Source organism: Montipora foliosa, chromosome 6, assembly GCF_036669935.1.
Source record: "Montipora foliosa isolate CH-2021 chromosome 6, ASM3666993v2, whole genome shotgun sequence".
Lineage (NCBI taxonomy): Eukaryota > Metazoa > Cnidaria > Anthozoa > Scleractinia > Acroporidae > Montipora > Montipora foliosa.
In genome coordinates, this window is record NC_090874.1 from 37,039,360 (window position 1) to 37,056,859 (window position 17,500).

At 40.3% G+C, this 17,500-nt stretch overlaps 3 protein-coding genes across 3 annotated transcripts; 1 reads left to right on the plus strand and 2 right to left on the minus strand.

Moving 5' to 3' along the window:
• Positions 1-5,674: 5,674 nt before the first annotated feature.
• LOC138005494 (melatonin receptor type 1C-like) lies at positions 5,675-6,715 on the minus strand. The gene has a single exon (XM_068851712.1). It carries the CDS (start codon positions 6,713-6,715, stop codon positions 5,675-5,677), a length of 1,041 nt encoding a protein of 346 aa, XP_068707813.1.
• A 5,258-nt stretch (positions 6,716-11,973) lies between these two features.
• Positions 11,974-13,725, minus strand: LOC138005495 (uncharacterized). Its single transcript, XM_068851713.1, has one exon. It carries the CDS (start codon positions 13,723-13,725, stop codon positions 11,974-11,976), a length of 1,752 nt encoding a protein of 583 aa, XP_068707814.1.
• A 279-nt stretch (positions 13,726-14,004) lies between these two features.
• Positions 14,005-14,418, plus strand: LOC138005496 (uncharacterized). Its single transcript, XM_068851714.1, has one exon. It carries the CDS (start codon positions 14,005-14,007, stop codon positions 14,416-14,418), a length of 414 nt encoding a protein of 137 aa, XP_068707815.1.
• The last annotated feature ends 3,082 nt before the right edge of the window (positions 14,419-17,500 follow it).

Sequence of the window (17,500 nt, forward strand, 5' to 3'; positions counted from 1 at the left end):
ACGTATTGCAAATTATTGATTGAATTTCAATGGTTCCTATGTTCCTACCAAACAACTGTCGCATTTCTGCCGCAGAGTCAACATTTTTAAAACCCGGTCAATTTGTTCAAGAAAACAAAAACAAAGCCCCTTGCCACGGTAAGAGCATTTTTGAAAGCCATTTTCGATTTTTTCGCTAACCCGGTCATAAACCTTTCCTGACTTGACCAACGAAGTAGCTAAAATGGTGTTCAGTGCGCATTTGGAACAACTGATCGTGTCCCTTTAAACACCGCCAGTTTTTTTTATTTATGGCTTGTTCTTTTGTCCGAGCCGGGGTCTGGGTCCTCTTGACGTCATTCCTATGAGCTCCTTAGAATCCCAACGATAACGATGTTCATAACACCCATTATGTATGAAAATTCATTCACCAATCAGAGACCTCTGCATCTCATTAACTATTTGAATCCACCAATCACAAGTCCACACCAAAACGAGGTAAACCGAGGCGACCACTGAAATAAACGACGAATACTTACAAGGCGAATGTTACCACGGACTTGACAGGCGAACTAAAATTACGATAAAGACTTAAGGTGATTCCTTTGTTTTGCACCGCGCATCTCATGCTGCGCATAACATTGCGACGTCGGATATGGCGGGGTTTCACGCCGGCCATCTGAAGAGAGGCAACAAAGGCCGCTTTTGCTGTTTAAGAGCTTTTAAGTGCAATCATGATAACTCTTCTCGGTTTAAAAGGTGTTGTTTGGAACTCGCCCCAGTTCTTTCGCGGAAATGATCATTTTGAAGGCGAAATTGCCCCTTTGCCATCCACTTTTCAGCGTGTTGCGAAGAAACGAGCTCGGTGACTCCCCATTTTAAATGGTTTTATTTACTTGTAATAGGTAAACGGAAAACACATTTTAAGGAGAAAAAAAGTTGGATAGTAGAAATTGTAGTATTTACATATAAATGATGTGAAACTGCATTTGGAGCCTGACACTGAGTGCAAGGTGATGACTGTAGAGGTCCAATTTGCTTACATTTGTACAAGATTGTACAATTTGAAATCATTTTACTTAAAAATTATAGCAAGTTTTCAGTAATATTTAGTAGCTTTTGCTATATAAGAACAATTTTTCCAGTTGATCTAGTTTCGAATGCTTCTCGCGAATTTCGGTAAAAAACACTTAGAATAAAGGGCATACAGTGCGAAAACAAGCTCGGTGACCCCATCTTTTTATTGCATTTTTTAAATGTCCTGTGTATGAATATTAATTGTGCCAAGTTTGAAAAAAATCTGGATAGTACGTTATTCAGTTCATGGGAATTACCTTAACTAGAACAAACTTAGAACGAAACTGAGTAAAAACTGCCCAACAAGTGCAAAGAATCTAAGAATACAAATTAAAGGAAACTAGCGAAAACCTATGACAAAGGCTAAGCAAACGAAAGAACTAATTAACTATGAACAGGAAAAACGAAAAGTGCTAATGAACTACAAAAAGACAGACACACAAAGGTATTATCGCACCCACACTCATAAATGTCAATCACTTATGATGCAATGACAACCGCATGGGCATTGACTTCGAATCTTTGGCTCGCTTAGAAATCTCCGCTTCCCCTTCCAACGAAGACAATTTAAATATGAGAGATGTTTATCTCAGTCTGCCTCCAGATGAAAAATCTCAACATTATTCTGTGCATGATTTCCATGAAAGTCTCTATGTCATGCTTCTCTGATGAATATTTTTCTATCCTGCATTGCAATATTTAGAGCTTAACAGCTAATTTTGACAACCTTCGGACTATGTTTGTAAGATCTAGTATAACCTGTTCATTGGGTGCCCTTTAATGTTTCGTTTTCACTGTTATTTACGCTTTCGCACTCCCTCGTTAGCTGTTCTTGTTTTTATTTATATTGTACTTTGCAGTTTCAAGCCGCATTTTCCACATCGTCCGTATCTCTCACATCCTTCACCCGTCAATAAATTGTTTTCCTTTTCTTCGTCTTGTGGTTTTGTGGTGTCTGAATTGCTACGAGTTTGAGGTCCGCTTATGGCAGTTATGGCCAGTTGTTTGATCTGTATTTTCGTTTGACGATAGTGGTACTTACAGAGATTAAGCTAAAAGTTGGTCAGGATTTATTATCTAGTAGTAATCTTTCAGGGTATTCAGTTAGTTCATTGTCAAGTGTTACAAATATTGGAGGTGTGGCTTTTTTACAAACAATAATCTGACGTCTGTTATCAGGACTGATTTTAGTAGAACAACAAATGATTTTCAAGCATTATGGACAGAAATTGACAATGAATCTGATCATAGTATAATTTGTGGTGTTGTTTATAGACATCCACAAAGTAATATTCAGACCTTTTTAGATTACACAAATACAACAGTAGATAAAATACATAGAGAGAATAAGTACTGTAGAGGAAGTTTGTTTCTGACCTTAACTACAGCTGTTGTTTCCTGACTATTGGCATTAATACAGTTGCAGTTTTTAGAAATTCACAGCAAAGTTATAGAATTTTGACTCGCATTCAAGGGATTTGCGTAGCTAAAACAAAATTAAACAAGACGCCTCCAAAGGCGTATCCGTGGAATTGTCCACTTACAGTGAACTTCAAGTACAGGTAAACTTCGGAAAATGGCGAGAGATTACCAGAAAGATACATCTGTAATATAAGTTAAACTTGAAGTTGTCTGTTGTAAAAACTCATTATTAATGTTACTAAATTTGCAAATGCAAACAAGGAAGCCCTATTAGCGGGTTCTCGGGATACGGGATCTTTCATTTATTTATTTTTTGGAATGAGACTTTATTTAAATCCTACAGTTTTACTTCCTTCCTTAACTACGTTCATCCAAAAATTACAAGATCAGCCTTAAATCATCCGAAAAACTTATTACAGATCACAGTTCAACAAACGTATCATCCTGGGCCAGTTGTTCAAAAGCCGATTAATGCTAATCTCAGGTTAAAAATGAACAAACGAGTTTTATTCTCTACTCCCAAATGCTGTTCAAGGCTGATATTCCGTGAAACTTTGCATTAGAAGAAATCAATAAGCAAAGGAAACTTTCACCAAAAAGTTGAAAACATGAAACAAAAGTTTACGCAAATCCTGGATTAAGGTAATCGGCTTTCGAACAACCGGGCCATGTATTCGAATTCCGGTTCCGTAATCCTGGTTTAGTTTCTTGCAAACTGTTTAAATCTGCCGTGGCGAAGACAAGAAGACAACATGTGAACTCCATTTCTCGGAATGCTCAAAAATGTAAAGTTCCGTAATTGCGCGTTCTATAGTCCAGTCCAAAGTTCTAGTTTTACACTTCCATAATCTTGATTTCTGTATTAGAGTAACTTGGTACCAAACGTTTCACAATAACTTGAAATCTCGTCAAGGAAAAAGCTTAAATCCAGTAGTCCAGTCTGGGTTGAAATCGCCAAAACTCTTTCTATTATCGATTCAAAACTCAACAAAAGCTACAAGTAGTAAATAGTTCTCACAAACTACAAAAGTTCGTCATGATTCTACACTCGAGCCGAACAAAGCACAGAAGCAGTTTTAGAACAGTTTCCGTTGTTTAAGAAAAACAACCGACACTGTTCTGGCACAGAGGGTAGGGTAATGCCCGTGGTTTACCAGGGAAAGATTCGGACTGATCGACACATAACTAACAACTGTGGTAGACGATATTGTTTTGGTATCGTAAATCATTACAGTGTCATGGTAGAAATCTTTGGTAGATACCCCCTGAGAAGACATGTGGTTCAGTAAAGTCAGTTAAGGCAGAACGATTGAAGAAAATAAAAGCAAATCGAGAAACATTTAGCTTCAAGGCTGACAAGTTGATCATTTACAACTTCTTTTTCACCACAAGCTTAAGCCTGTACTCTGAGCTTGTGACAGCTTTCCAAAACCAATTTGCATTGCAATCCATCCCTTTCCTGCGAGGTTAGTAACTGAATGGGAGACGTCAAAAGATGTAACTTGCTGTCAGGAACATACGACCAAAAATTCTATTTTAATGCCCAAAAATGCGAACTAAGCAAGGTACAGATTTTGTTAGCCTGCCTTACATGTATGCAAAACAAATATTGACGCAAAAGTAACTAAACAATGATATGTAGTTTTTAAGGAGAGCAGAAGGGACTTTTAGGAAGTGTCGATTGAGAATAAGACAATTTGCGAGATGAAGACATCATAAATTTTGTGCCACGAATATAATACAAGTTACCATCAGCGAAAAACATTTCGGGAGATTTTTGTACGTTCAATCTGAGTTCAATTTTTCTATCGTACTTTTGGTCGTACAAGTAAAATCACAAAATCGAAAGTGACATCGATTTTAGCGGCCGCCTGTGATCAAGTTACCTTGCGTGTTTAATATACTGACGACTCACGAAACAAAGGATGTATCTGTAAGAAAATGACGGCAAGATACCGGGTTTTTGTTAGTTTACTTTTTTTCTTTCAAGTTTTAATAAAGTTCTTGAATGGGGGACCGCTGCGAAGTCCCCGTTACGGACATCAGTAATTCTTTTTTTTAAAACTTGATTTCATTTTTTATTTTGTTTGGCCGTTGAAAACTATTTTCTTATTTTCTTTCTACGTCAAAACGGCTGAACAAACCGGTTCCCAAGAAATATTAGAGTATTCGTGCTATGCAAAGTACTCCTAATGAAGTATTCGTTCTGTGCAAAATACCGTAACTTTCACAGCGGAACACACAAGTATAAGTACGAAGCAAGATCTAGAAGAAACGTAGAAAAATCTTCTTACCTTTGAAGCTTGTCTTTCTCAACGAAAAAACATCTGTCCACTTTATCGAATATTTTAATACTGTGTCAATCATGGCCGGCGGAAAGATTCCACTATAAATAATTGCTTAAGTTTCCTCATCACAACAGAACTGTGTCGTGGTGGCCGAGTGGTCTAACGCGCGCACATGATCGCAAAGCGCAGGGAAAGTACATGGTTCCTAATTGGGACAGGGAAGTTCGGATATACTGAACGGTATAAAGGTAAATTCACCCGATCGGAGCTTAATTCAATATTCGTGGGGTATGCTCATTTGTGATTACCAACAAAAAAAATAAAATTCGACACCATCCCGGTTTTAAGACGTGGTATGCCTTCGGCATTCCACGTAATTATCACTGAGCCACTGATTAAATACTCTTCCTAGGTCTTTATGATGCCAAATGCCAACACAACCGAAACATAATGATTGAGCCAATTGCCTTGGCTTGCCTGTTACTAGCTACGGCCCTGGTTGAATTCAAAACGAATTTTGATAATTCACTCCAATTTATTCACAAACAAGCTCCCACATGTATGTATTGCGGACCTATTTTCATTTAATGTGGCGACGTGTCAGTGCTACAGGGGAAATCGAAGCGTCCCAAGAACCCATCAGACCTCTCAGGACAACACAAAAAATGGTAGGTTAGTGAACTTTATTTATCAGGCAGTCCACGAAATGAATTTTCGTACAGAAAGGTCTCGATTTGAGGTTGGAACATTTTCCTCGATCATTTGAATCGGCCGTTACAACTGTCTAAAATAACGTGACGTCAGTCAATTCACGCGCTCTCGCATCCGTAGGGTTGTCTGCCTGTGCTAGAACCAGAAAACGAAAGTCCAGGCTATAGACAAAAGGTTTTTCTAGACCGGTCAAGCAGTTATTTATGAATAGCAGGAACCTCTGTGAGTTCGGTTTGAAGAGGGATAACCGCATGAGCCCTTTGTGGCCTTGAAGTGTCAATCACCACACTTTCTTCTGCACACCGAAATACATTCCGAAATGCTCGTTGGTAGTCGCGGTTTGAAAGCCAATAGATGAACAGGTTGATGGTACTGGACAAGAAGACGAGGAAAGTGGTGAATGTGAAAACTTGACGCGGTAAATTGTCGCCTCCTGTAGAAACGTCTATGAAGGCGATAACAGAGACGGGTAACCAGCACAGGATGAAACCCAGAGTGGCCTTCATCATTGTCAAAGTAGAGCGAATTTCCAGCCATTTCCTGCATTCCTGATCTGCTCGCCGCCGATTGTCGTCCATCTGGGCAATTTGGTGGTTGCTTGATCTGATAGCAAAGAAACACTTAATGTAGCTGAACACGATGAGTCCCATAGGTAATCCAATGAAAAGAAGAGCAACAAGAGCGGTGTAGGTCATGTTGACGTCGAATGGGTAAATACAGATTGCTTTTCCCGGGTGAAATACATAATAACCCCATCCAACCAAAGGAGGGACGCTGGCGATGCTCGGTAAAATCCACAGCAAAGCGATTATCATCATAATGTTTCTCCTCGTAAAAATTATTTTGTTAGCAATCGGGCGACAAACTGCGAAGTAGCGATTGACAGCAATCGCCGCCATGTTTCCCTGTGAAACTATGGCAAAAGAGAAGATGAAGAATCCTTGTAAATCGCAGACCACCGGGCCAAATGGCCATTCGCTTGAGATGAAGACCTTCAGGGAGATTGGCATGACGATGATAGACATCAAAATGTCGCTCACTGCCAAGTTTGTCACAAACATGTTTGGAAGCGTACGAAGGCGGCGGTATTTGCAAACAGCGGCACAGGTAATACCATTACCAACAAATGCAATGATGATGAGGAATGTCAGAACCAAAGGCTCCATTATCTTTGATACGATGCCGCGATTGGACAAGTCAAATTTTAAATTGGGATATTCATTCAAGGAGGCAGCCATGAGGTTCTTTAGCTTCAACTGCAAGAAAGACGGGAATGAACATCATGTTGATTAATTACTACTTAATTAATTAATTAAATCTATCGTGCACTCTATGGACACAAAACACCAACATACTTGATTGAATACAAATTGAATAGAGCACAAGCAAACTTGATAAAATGAACGCAAAGTTAATTAATGGCACGCGAACTTAATGAGAGGCGTACAAAATATAAAACTTGGATACAAATCGGTAAGGACGAACACGGATACACAGACACGAAAAAAGGACATACAAATTTTATAATAGGCTAATTTGCAGGTTATGTAAGTGAACTTTTGACTGGCGCCAAATATTTCTTCGAGGGCTCTGCGAACGAGTAAGCACTTATAAACACCCTAGGCACTTTAGTTAGCCGAGTCTGCTGCATGTCACCTCGAATCTCCGAACAGAATCGTAAGTAGCTTAGTTTTACAAAGTAACGTTCTTTTGTATCTCTTATTTCAACTTGAAAGTACTTTTTTTTCACAGTTTGACCATAGTATCCGTGCTATAATGTACAAAAAGATTAGGAGATCCTGCTAGAGTGACGAGTGACCTAAATAAAGTAACCGAACTGTTCACACGAAAGCGTGAATCAGTCAAAAAATCTCCGAACTGAATGTTACCCAAGCGGCTACAAGATCCCGAAGAACAGCATCGTGACACAACGATATTTTTCCAATAGCAACTGACAGCCCAAAGAGCGACAGACCGATCCTGGAATTTGCTGATCCTTCGAGAGAAATACCCTGTTTTCAAGAACAACCGACTGCCAAAGTGCGAGCAACTGACCGTTCGCGAAAATATATCGGTTCACACCTAACATAAAAAGGAACTCGGCAATTTCAAAGCTTTACAAAATCCACATCAAAGATCAAGTACTAGGACGCCAAGCGTTGAGTACGGATTTCAGTTTAATTTCGTGAACATTTTCAATTACTTTAAAGGCTATCATAATTATCAAGTAAAGTACTTTAGCGTTAAGCTCTAGAAGAAATTGAAATTGTGTTAGTGCTGTATTTTCGCTTTCCAAAACCTTCACTTGCATAGTTGGATTATTAAAATTGACCGAAAATGCCACCGAAAGTTAGCATCGGAACTCTCGTGAGAAAATGAACAATGCGTTTTTGAATCTTGTATGAATTAATCGAATAATTTGTAACAGTTTTCTCTGCAACCCCTGAACTTGAAAAACTTGAAGCAGTATTTGGTTTAGTAGAATCAAAGTACAAAGCTATAAAAAGGCACCAAGAGGCAATCTTAGATAAATTAATCGAAGAAGGCACCACAGCGGAAGGCGAATCAGTGTTAACAAACAGAAAACTTGGAGACGCAGTCAAAAATGATTTTCTTCTGGTCGCCCAAAAGTATTCGGCCTATCAAAGCGAAAATCAACCACCAAAAGTTCCTGATCACACTGACACCTTGAAAACTATGACTTCAGCAGTTCAGAAAATCATGGCGGAAACCTTATGTTCGAAGCCTGCCGGCAACCTAGAAAGGTTAACAGTTCCAAACTCAGACAGAAGCCAAAGAACGTACCAAACTTGGAAAATGGAATTTACCCACTACATGTCAAAATAAGGACAATACATTTCGGAAAGCTATGCCCAAAACTTCCTTCTGGACAGACCAAGTCAAAACATGAAAAGACATTGATCGAGCCTAGGAAATTCTTGCTATGGAATTCACGATTATGGATTAGCTGCTAACCGAAATTAGTAATCTAAGGCAAGTTAAACGAGACGCAAAATTACTAGCGCGCTACGCCCCAACAGTATCCGTGTACGTACTAAAATGGAACACAATGGCTGTTCCGTGTTAGAAGCTTCAGAAGCTCCGTTTCTTATGTCTCAGCTTCTATCTAAGCTCGACCCGAGGGACAACACAGACTTTGAACGACAGATGCAAACGACCAGTAAGGAAGAAAATGTTTCAAATTTCATAACCTGGTTACACCAAGAGTCAACATTTCGATGTAGGGGTAAACGAGACACCGACAATGAGGAAAAAGAGCGATCACTCCCAGGAACAACCAGTAGAAGGGTAGAAAATAATGCTGTTAAAAAATTGGATTCTCAGAACAAGAAGCATGTCTGCTAGGCTGTACGTGGAAATACCCGCTAACTGCCTGTCCCTTATAACAAAGCTCAATCGTAAGTCAAAGATGGGACGAAGTAAAACAAAGCAAGAGATGCCGGAAATGTCTCAGACCGCATCACACGAACGACTGTAAAAAGACAGACGTTACGACTTGTGATAAGCGCAAAAGAAACCATCATCGCTCTCTTCACAACGAGGCGAACAACGTGAATTTAAACCCAAAAGTATCACCTTTCTGCAGTATGCAACCACTGATCATAAGGAAGAATCCAGGCTAATCACTGGTTTGTGTCCTGTTCAAAAGGTCAAGATAATGAACACAAGCGGAACTGCTTTCGAGATGCTTGCAATTTTAGATTCTGGATCAAACACGAGTCTGTTCTCCAAGAATGCTGCTACGCGGTTAGGCTTAACTGGAACAGTACCCATCTTACCATGAACCTCGCAGGTGGAGAAAAGAAGTCGTCGAGATCACTTTTGCCTCGCCTACGGAAGAAGACATTAGGCAAGCCCTCGAAGTTTACACCGTTAAAAGACCATATAGCGCTGCCAAAACAATCTCCAAGGAAGCTGTTGAATATTATTTTCATTTGCAATCGATCTCGGATAAGCTGTATCTACTATCCGGCGGAACGATAGACCTTCTTATCAATATCCATACCTTGTCAGGGAACCCAGGGGAGCCGATAGCCAAATGTAACTGGTCTGGTTGGTATGTTATAGGGCAGTTGAACAAGTCCGGAATTCGGTCCATAGAAGTTGGTTCAGTGAGTATTCAAGATGACATTAAGAAATTACTCCAACAGGACACCCTGGGAGTCAAACCAACAGAGCTGTGTACGTGCAATGAGAACGTATTGCGTGAAAACAAGTTGGTCAAGTCACTCTCTAATTCAACTGCATTAGTAAACAGACGAATTCAGGTTAAGATGCCTTGGAATCAAAATGGACCTTCCACACACAGTAATTATGATATTGCGCCGAAAATAATGCAGTCCGCTGAGAAATTATTCCACAGAAAATATTGTTTTGAAGTCATAGATAGTGAAGTCCAAAAGCTGTTGGATCAAGACTTTGTAATAAAAGTTCCCGTGGAGGAAGCTGACCATAGCAAGCCCGAATGGTATCTGGCACTGCAAGCCGTCTTTTCCCCAGATAGAACAACCAAAGTTCGCCTGGTATTTGATTCGCCATCGAAAGGCCACGACGGTCGCTCTCTTAACGATCATCTCGAAAAGGGCCAATTACATTAACAGTCTTCCCAATGTGCTTGAGGCCTGGCGGTGGAACGAAGTGGCGTACTCGGGAGACGTCCGAAAGATGTTCAATCAAGTATTAGTTCACCCTGACGATCAAGTTTATCATAGGTTCTTGTGGAGAAGCAAGACAAGTGAAATTCCTTGAGTTTTCCAATGGCTTAGATTACATTTTGGAGACCAGCCAGCACCAGATATTGCAACAAACGCTATCAACCATCTAGCTAAGACTTCTCAAGTTGAATTTCCAGAAGCAGCTATAGGAACTAAAAGATCACTCGTACGTGGATGACATCGCTGGCTCCAATACCAACTCGCAAGAAACTAACAAGATAACAAAGCAGATTGACACTATCCTCGGAAAAGGTCAGTTTCAGGTTAAGGAGTGGCACTCTAACAGCTTATAAGTTGACCAGTCTAATTACAAACGATTCACAGACCAACATCCACAAATTGAATAAGGATGACGACGTGTTCACGTTCAAAAAAAGGAAGGATCACTGGCCAGTCCGAACCCTTGTCCAAAAGAAGTTGCCTAAGAAGTCTTGCTCAACTCTCAGCATCGACAAGACTCAAGAGATCATCTCGAAAAGGGCGTGCCGCCAGGCAAAGGAGACAGTGAGCCATATAGTGAGTGGGTGCTCCAAACTGGCACGGAAGATTATAAAAGGAGGCACGATAATGTTGCAAGGTGGCACACTGGGACTTGCTGAGGAAGTGCGAAGTGCGGCTTTAGTCGAGTAGACAAATGGTTTGAACATCAGCCAGAAACTGTCCTTGAGAACAACGACTACAAATTGCTTTGATAGACTGTGTTTATTAGGAAAAAACACTGCAGTTAAAAAACTGAATTGCGCCTCTTTACAAGTAAGAAATATAAGAAATGATATAAAACTACTACTATTATAAAATTACAAAGCGACTACTCTCAGAAATTACTTAAATGCTTCCCTCGCACTCTTAACTATGAATGAATTTGCAAATCTATTTGTCTTTACAAGAGGGGTGGCAAACCTCCTCTGCCTTCTCAGCTCATATGAGATAGAAACTGAGGGAGGCAGGAGGCTGGTAATCTTACTACGTGGATCATTAACAATAGACTTAAACAGGTGTTCTTTTAACTTTTCCTGGTGGGCCCTGATGGACTCATGCCCTGCTAACTGAAGGGCGTCCGAGTAGTGCACCCTGGGAAAAATGCATGATAGGGCCCTCCTTTGCACTCTTTCGAGCTCGACTTGTAGATACTTTGGTAAACTGTAATGGAAAGCAGGACAAGCGTAATCTAGTGAAGACCTGATACATGCGCAAAAATATGTTACAAGATCTGAAGTTGGAACGTGCGCACGCTTAAGTTGAATAAGAAAGTACAGTTTCTTAGACGCTTTTTTGACAAGTTCTTCTATATGGTCGTTCCACGTTAGCGTATCATTGATTGTCAAGCCGAGTAGCTTTGTGCTCTGTATGGTTTTGATAGGAGTTCCGTCTATGCAAACCCTAGAGAGTTGCGGGGAGTCACGACTGAAGGATATAACTAACTCTTTAGTCTTCTCGCCATTAAGCTGGAACAAATTTTCCTTGGACCAATCGTAGATTGCATCTACTGCTTCTTGCGACTTGCTCTGTTGGCCTTTAGGTATGTTCTCTGATACCGTAGTATCATCAACATATTTCCACATGTTGAAGCTACTTGGGACAGTCAAGTCATTAATCATCAAGAGAAAAAGCCAGGGACCCAACTTTGTCCCCTGTGGCACTCCAGACGGCACTGTGCCCCACTCTGAAACGCAGTCCTTCCCAAGTTTGACTCTTTGAGATCTTCCTGAAAGGAAGTCAATCACCCAGTTGATTTACACTATTAGGAATATTGGCCTGCTTCAGTTTGTTGACCAACTCTTGTGGTATATGAGGTCAAAGGCCTTTCGATAATCAAAGAGGAGGACACGCACAGAAGCACCGTTACCATCCGTTGCTTCGAGCCACTTATGAATCATACTAATGAGTGCCAACACGGTTGAAGAACCAGATATGGTACCAAACTGGTTGGAGTCAACTAGGATCTCTAGGGCAGGTTTTATGTAATCAGAAACAATAAAGTCCTCAGATATTTTCGAGAGGGTAGACGTGAGAGAGATTGGACGCAGTTCCTTTTTTGGGTCGGTGACTTGCTTCACCTTGGGCAGGGGGATGACATCCGCAATTTTCCACATTGAGGGTAGTTTTTGCTCACTGTATGAGGCGTTCAGGATGTTTTGAACGGGAGTAACTAGGATTTCGGCGTACTCCTTTAACACCCAGTTGGAAAGGCCATCCGGGCCAGAAGCTTTATGCTTATTCAGATGAAGCAGGTTGTTGTACACTCTTTGCACGGACACCTCTAGGAACTCCGGATTCTCTTCTAGGGGCAATTGTAGGGCCGCACGCTCGCTGTCGATGGGCTCGTAAGGTTGAAGTGGCTCCAGTAATGCATGGTTGATGGAATTAGCAACTTCTGTTGGAGACAAGTTGTTATACTCAGGAACATCGAGGGAAGAAAATAGTGACGAATTTTGCTTTTTTGATCCACTGAGCTTATTCACTTCGCTCCACCACTGGCGGGGGTTGACACCTTTAAGATCTTTCACCCTAGAAGTGTAATACTTTGCTTTACACCGTTTCCTTTCTTTATTTACTGCATTACGATAGTACTCGTAAATCAGGCCTGATTTATTGACGTGAAAAGCTTGCTGGCGCATGCGTATTAGCTCCTTCAGCTTGACCGACATCCAAGGGGCGTCCTTTGGGTAGACTTGGATCGTTCTCTCAGGCATGATATTACTCATGCCGATTTCAATCAGTTCGTTAAAGACCTGGAGTTTTTCCTCACAGGTAGGCTGACTGATGACAACAGACCAATTGATACTACTAAAGTACCGACCAAGGCACATCTTATTGCTGTCTCTAATGTCCCTGATGGTAATGGACTTCCGAGTGTGTTGGTTGGGTACTCTCTTCCTTGGCTGGACGATAACTGTGCAATGGTCTGAAAGGCCAAAGAATGGACAACATTCAGGAGTCGAGAAATGGTCGCCCAAGTTGGTTAAAACCAGGTCAAGCGTTGCATCGCCTCTTGTTGGAAATTTCACAAGTTGTTTCAGTTTGAAATGACACTGCAAGCGACCAGTATTCAAGCGGTTAAAATCGCCGGTAATAATTAGCCCGCAGTTAGGAAACATAGTTTCTGCTGCTGTCAAACTGTCAAATAGATGATTGAGTAGCTTCTGACCATCGGACTCCACCGGGCTTGTCCGGCCGGGGTAGGAAACAACAGCTAAAATCACACACGAAAAACCGCGAGGAGATCTTGAGGGCATCAGTTTGACCAAAATAATTTCATGGTCGATGCAGCATGTTAAGGTTTCCGCAAGTTCGTATTTTATGTCCTCTTTGATATAAACACACACTCCTCCGTGGTCGAGTGAAGAGCGGTCTTTCCGCATGATCTTGTAGCCCTCAATGTTTACAACCGAGTCGCTAATGTGTTCTTTAAGCCAAGACTCCACAATACATCCGATTTGAACATTTTGCCGTAGAAGAAGTTCTTGGACCTCACTCAGCTTTGGTGTAAGAAACATAGGATTGGACAGCATAACTGATGGAACAAACTGCGGGTTGGACTTGGTGTTTCTTTGCTGGAATAGGAATCAAATTATTCAAATTCGCCCTCCGAGATGAGTTTGAGTAATTTGCATATGAAACTCGCGGCGAATTGAGCACAGGAATGTTGGTTATTTTCTTTAATTCTTCAGCTTTGGTTTTCAAACCAGCTCTCCTGCCTCTAGTCCAACGTCTTGGTACTTGAGAAGAGATGGTTTTAGCCCTCATACCGTGACAAGAGAGGTGAAATTCTTGATTCGAAACCTGCTTCGATGGTGACGGTTGAGCGGTTTCAGTTGCCAATGGACAAGAACAGAAAACACCAAAATAAAGATTGGGATTATAATATCCAGACTGACTACCAAATTAGTGCAAGGAGACCCGTCGTTATTAACAAGCAAGAACAGACATGCCAAGTAATAGACATAGCAGTCCCAGAAGACACAGCTGTAAAGGCCAAGGAAGAGGAAAAGCTAGAGAAATACCAGGACCTAGCAAGAGAGATTCAGAAAATGTGGAGTGTCCAAACCCAGGTGCTTCCAGTAGTAATTGGGGCACTGGGAACAGCTCCAAAAAGGCTTGAAAGCAACTTAAAGCGCATTGGCAACAACACTTCTATAGAACCAATTCAAAAAACCGCTCTCCTTGGCACAGCAAGAATTCTGAGAAAGGTTCTGGAGCGATGAAAGCCATGATAAAATTTGGGTTTCCTTAGGCAACTTGTTGCCGGATCCAACGTTGGAAAAGCCGGTGCTAAATCCATAATAATAATAAACCATCTCTTATCATTTCAGTTTCATCGCAAGCAGTGCAGTAGGCATGCCCCATATTCACGTGTTTTCTGATGGTGGACAACAGGCTTACAGTACAGTCATCTTCTTGAGGTGGAAACTTACAAACGGTAACTACCGCTTTGTTCCAGTCATGACAAAGGCTCACCTTTCCTGAAGTTGCCAGATACAAATTGGCCTAGCTTTGAAGACAACACCCATGATACTCATAGAGATGACCTTGAAGTTTTAAAAGAGAAGAAAACGTTTCAGAGAGATAAAAAGGTTGGAAAACATACCGTTGCCTCAGCTGAAGTTTATCCTGAATTTGATTATCAGAAGACCGAGGATAATCCTCTCCTTTTACACCTGTTGAAAACATGTTCAACTTACTCCAAAATGCGGACGACTCTAGCGTATGTCCTTCGTTTTATTCAAAACACAAGAAAAAAGATCTTAAAGTCTGGACCTATTTCCGTTCAAGAAGTGAAGGAGGGAAAGCTCCAAGCTCTCAAGTGGAGTCAACTTCACATCAATGAGGCAAGTTTAGATAAGAAACTGGTGGCGAAAAGAGATGAATAAGGCCTTCTTCGAGCTCATGGACGACTTGAAAATGTCAGAACAGTTCCAGAAGAAAATTAGAAACCCTGTGATCTTGCTTCGAAGTCATCCCTAGGTGAATTTGCTCCTACGCGACCTGCATGAGCGACGTGGTCATTGTGGCTACAAGAGCTTAATTCATGACAGCCGAAAACAATTTTAGATCGGCATTGGAATTCGCAAAATGGCTAAAACAGTCACCTCGAAGTGTGTCCTGTGCCGAAAACTACGCAAAAAGCTACGGCAGCAGTTGGAATCCCTGCCTTCTCAAATACTGCAATGGATACATTCGGACCAGTACACATAAAACTCCGCCGGGAAACACTGAAAGAAGAGTAAGTGGTAATATTAACCTGTATGACGACACGAGCAATGCATCTAGAACTTGTCACCGACAAAGCGTCAGACGCGTTTCTTATGGCATTTGGAAGATTTGGTTGCCTACGTGGTTACCTAAACGTTTGTTGGTGAGATCAAGGAACAAATTTCGTGGGTGCTCAAACTTACGTACAAGAAATCATGCAGAACTGGAATGTTCCCAAAGTAACGAGTGTTATCTCTGATGAAATCTGCTGCGAGTTTAGTGGGAGTGGAATATACCTCACGCAAGTCAACAGAATGGAGTTGTGGAGACTCTAATTAAGTCGGTCAGACACGCCCTTAACTCGACTTGCAAGAACCAGGCCTTCCCTGAGGAACTATGGAGAACAATTCTGTCAGAAATTACGTACATGGTAAATGGAAGACCACTGTACCCCAGTTCCGACGATATCAGGGACGCGCCATCAATTATTCCGAAAGACATTGTCATTGGCCATGATAACACTCTTCTGCAACCGAAATCCTCGAATCTCCGAACAGAATTGTAAGTAGTTTAGTTTTACAAAGTAAAGTTTTTAAAATCTCTTATTTCAACTTGAATGTACGTTTCATGTTTTCTCTCAGCATCATAAAAGGATGCAGTGGGTGTTACTTTTTTAATTCATGATTTTATTAGTTTTAATTGAAGCTATTTGTATTCTTCAGATGCATGGTAACTTATTTGTATTTGCATTGTTTCTGTTTAGTTAGAGATTTTAGTTATGTGTCCCCTATTAGCGGAGGATATTCTTCCCTGCTAGACTTCATTTGACACATTACTACAGTCATTATTATTATTATTATTATTATTATTATTATTATTATTATTATTATTATTATTATTAGCAGTAGTAGTAGTAGTAGTAGTAGTAGTAGTAGTAGTAGTAGTAGTAGTAGTAGTAGTGGTGGTGGTAGTAGTAGTAGTAGTAGTAGTAGTAGTAGTAGTAGTAGTAGTAGTAGTAGTAGTAGTAGTAGTATTCACCACAACAGGAGGTATGGGACGCGAATGTTTAAGATATCATAGCCGACTCGCAGAACTGATATCCATAAAGAAAGGCGAAGACTATGCAACGACAATGACGTGGATAAGAGGAAAAGTTTCTTTCTCTATTTTAAGGTCAGCGCTACTCTGCCTCAGAGGCTCCAGATCAAATAGGAGGCGAACCAATAATGTTAAAGACATTGATGTGGACGTTGAACTTGCCAGATCTAATATTAAATGACTTTTCTATTTTATTTTATTTATTTATTTATTTATTTGGAAGTTTTAAAACAGTTTTAAACAGAGAAATATCTATATTGCTCGTAAATTTATAGTTCTTACCTTTTGGAGATATTTTAATTTTTGTAAATATTTTTATTTATTATTATTATTATTATTATTATTATTATTATTATTATTATTATTATTATAGTATCAGTGCTATAATGTACAAAAAGATTAGCAGATCCTGCTAGAGTGACGAGTGACCTAAATCGAGTAACGCTTCACACGAAAGCGCGAGTTATGCTAACAAACACAATAAACTGCTCGAAAACGTAGTAAAATGACTAATACTTTAATAAAATTGAAACAGAGAGTATTTCTTGCAGATTTTAGGGCTGTAACCATTTTAAAAAGTTTTCACTTGTTCATATTGTTAAACGAGAAAAAAGTTTGTTATATTTGTTTCAATTTCATTTAAGTATCAGCCATTTTATTACGTCAACGAGGAGCTTATTGTGTTTGACAGCATAAGTTAGTAAGCTCTGCCTTTTACAAAATTTCAGTGCACGTTGTTAAGTTTGCACATGTTTCATGTCTTACATGTACATACTATGTCCATGCCGGCCACGGAATAAAATCCATTTGGGCCTCAATTCTTTTTAAAATTCCTCCTCACCAACAAGTAGTAGCTTTGGTTCGAGGCTCATGTAACATGATGTGGCCGAAATATTTCATTTTAATTGATTGGATAGAATGCAGGAGTTCTCCCTTACCATGAAGTATGTCTAGCTCTGTGCCATTTCTCATTTTTTACTTCCGCCCATTTTTCTT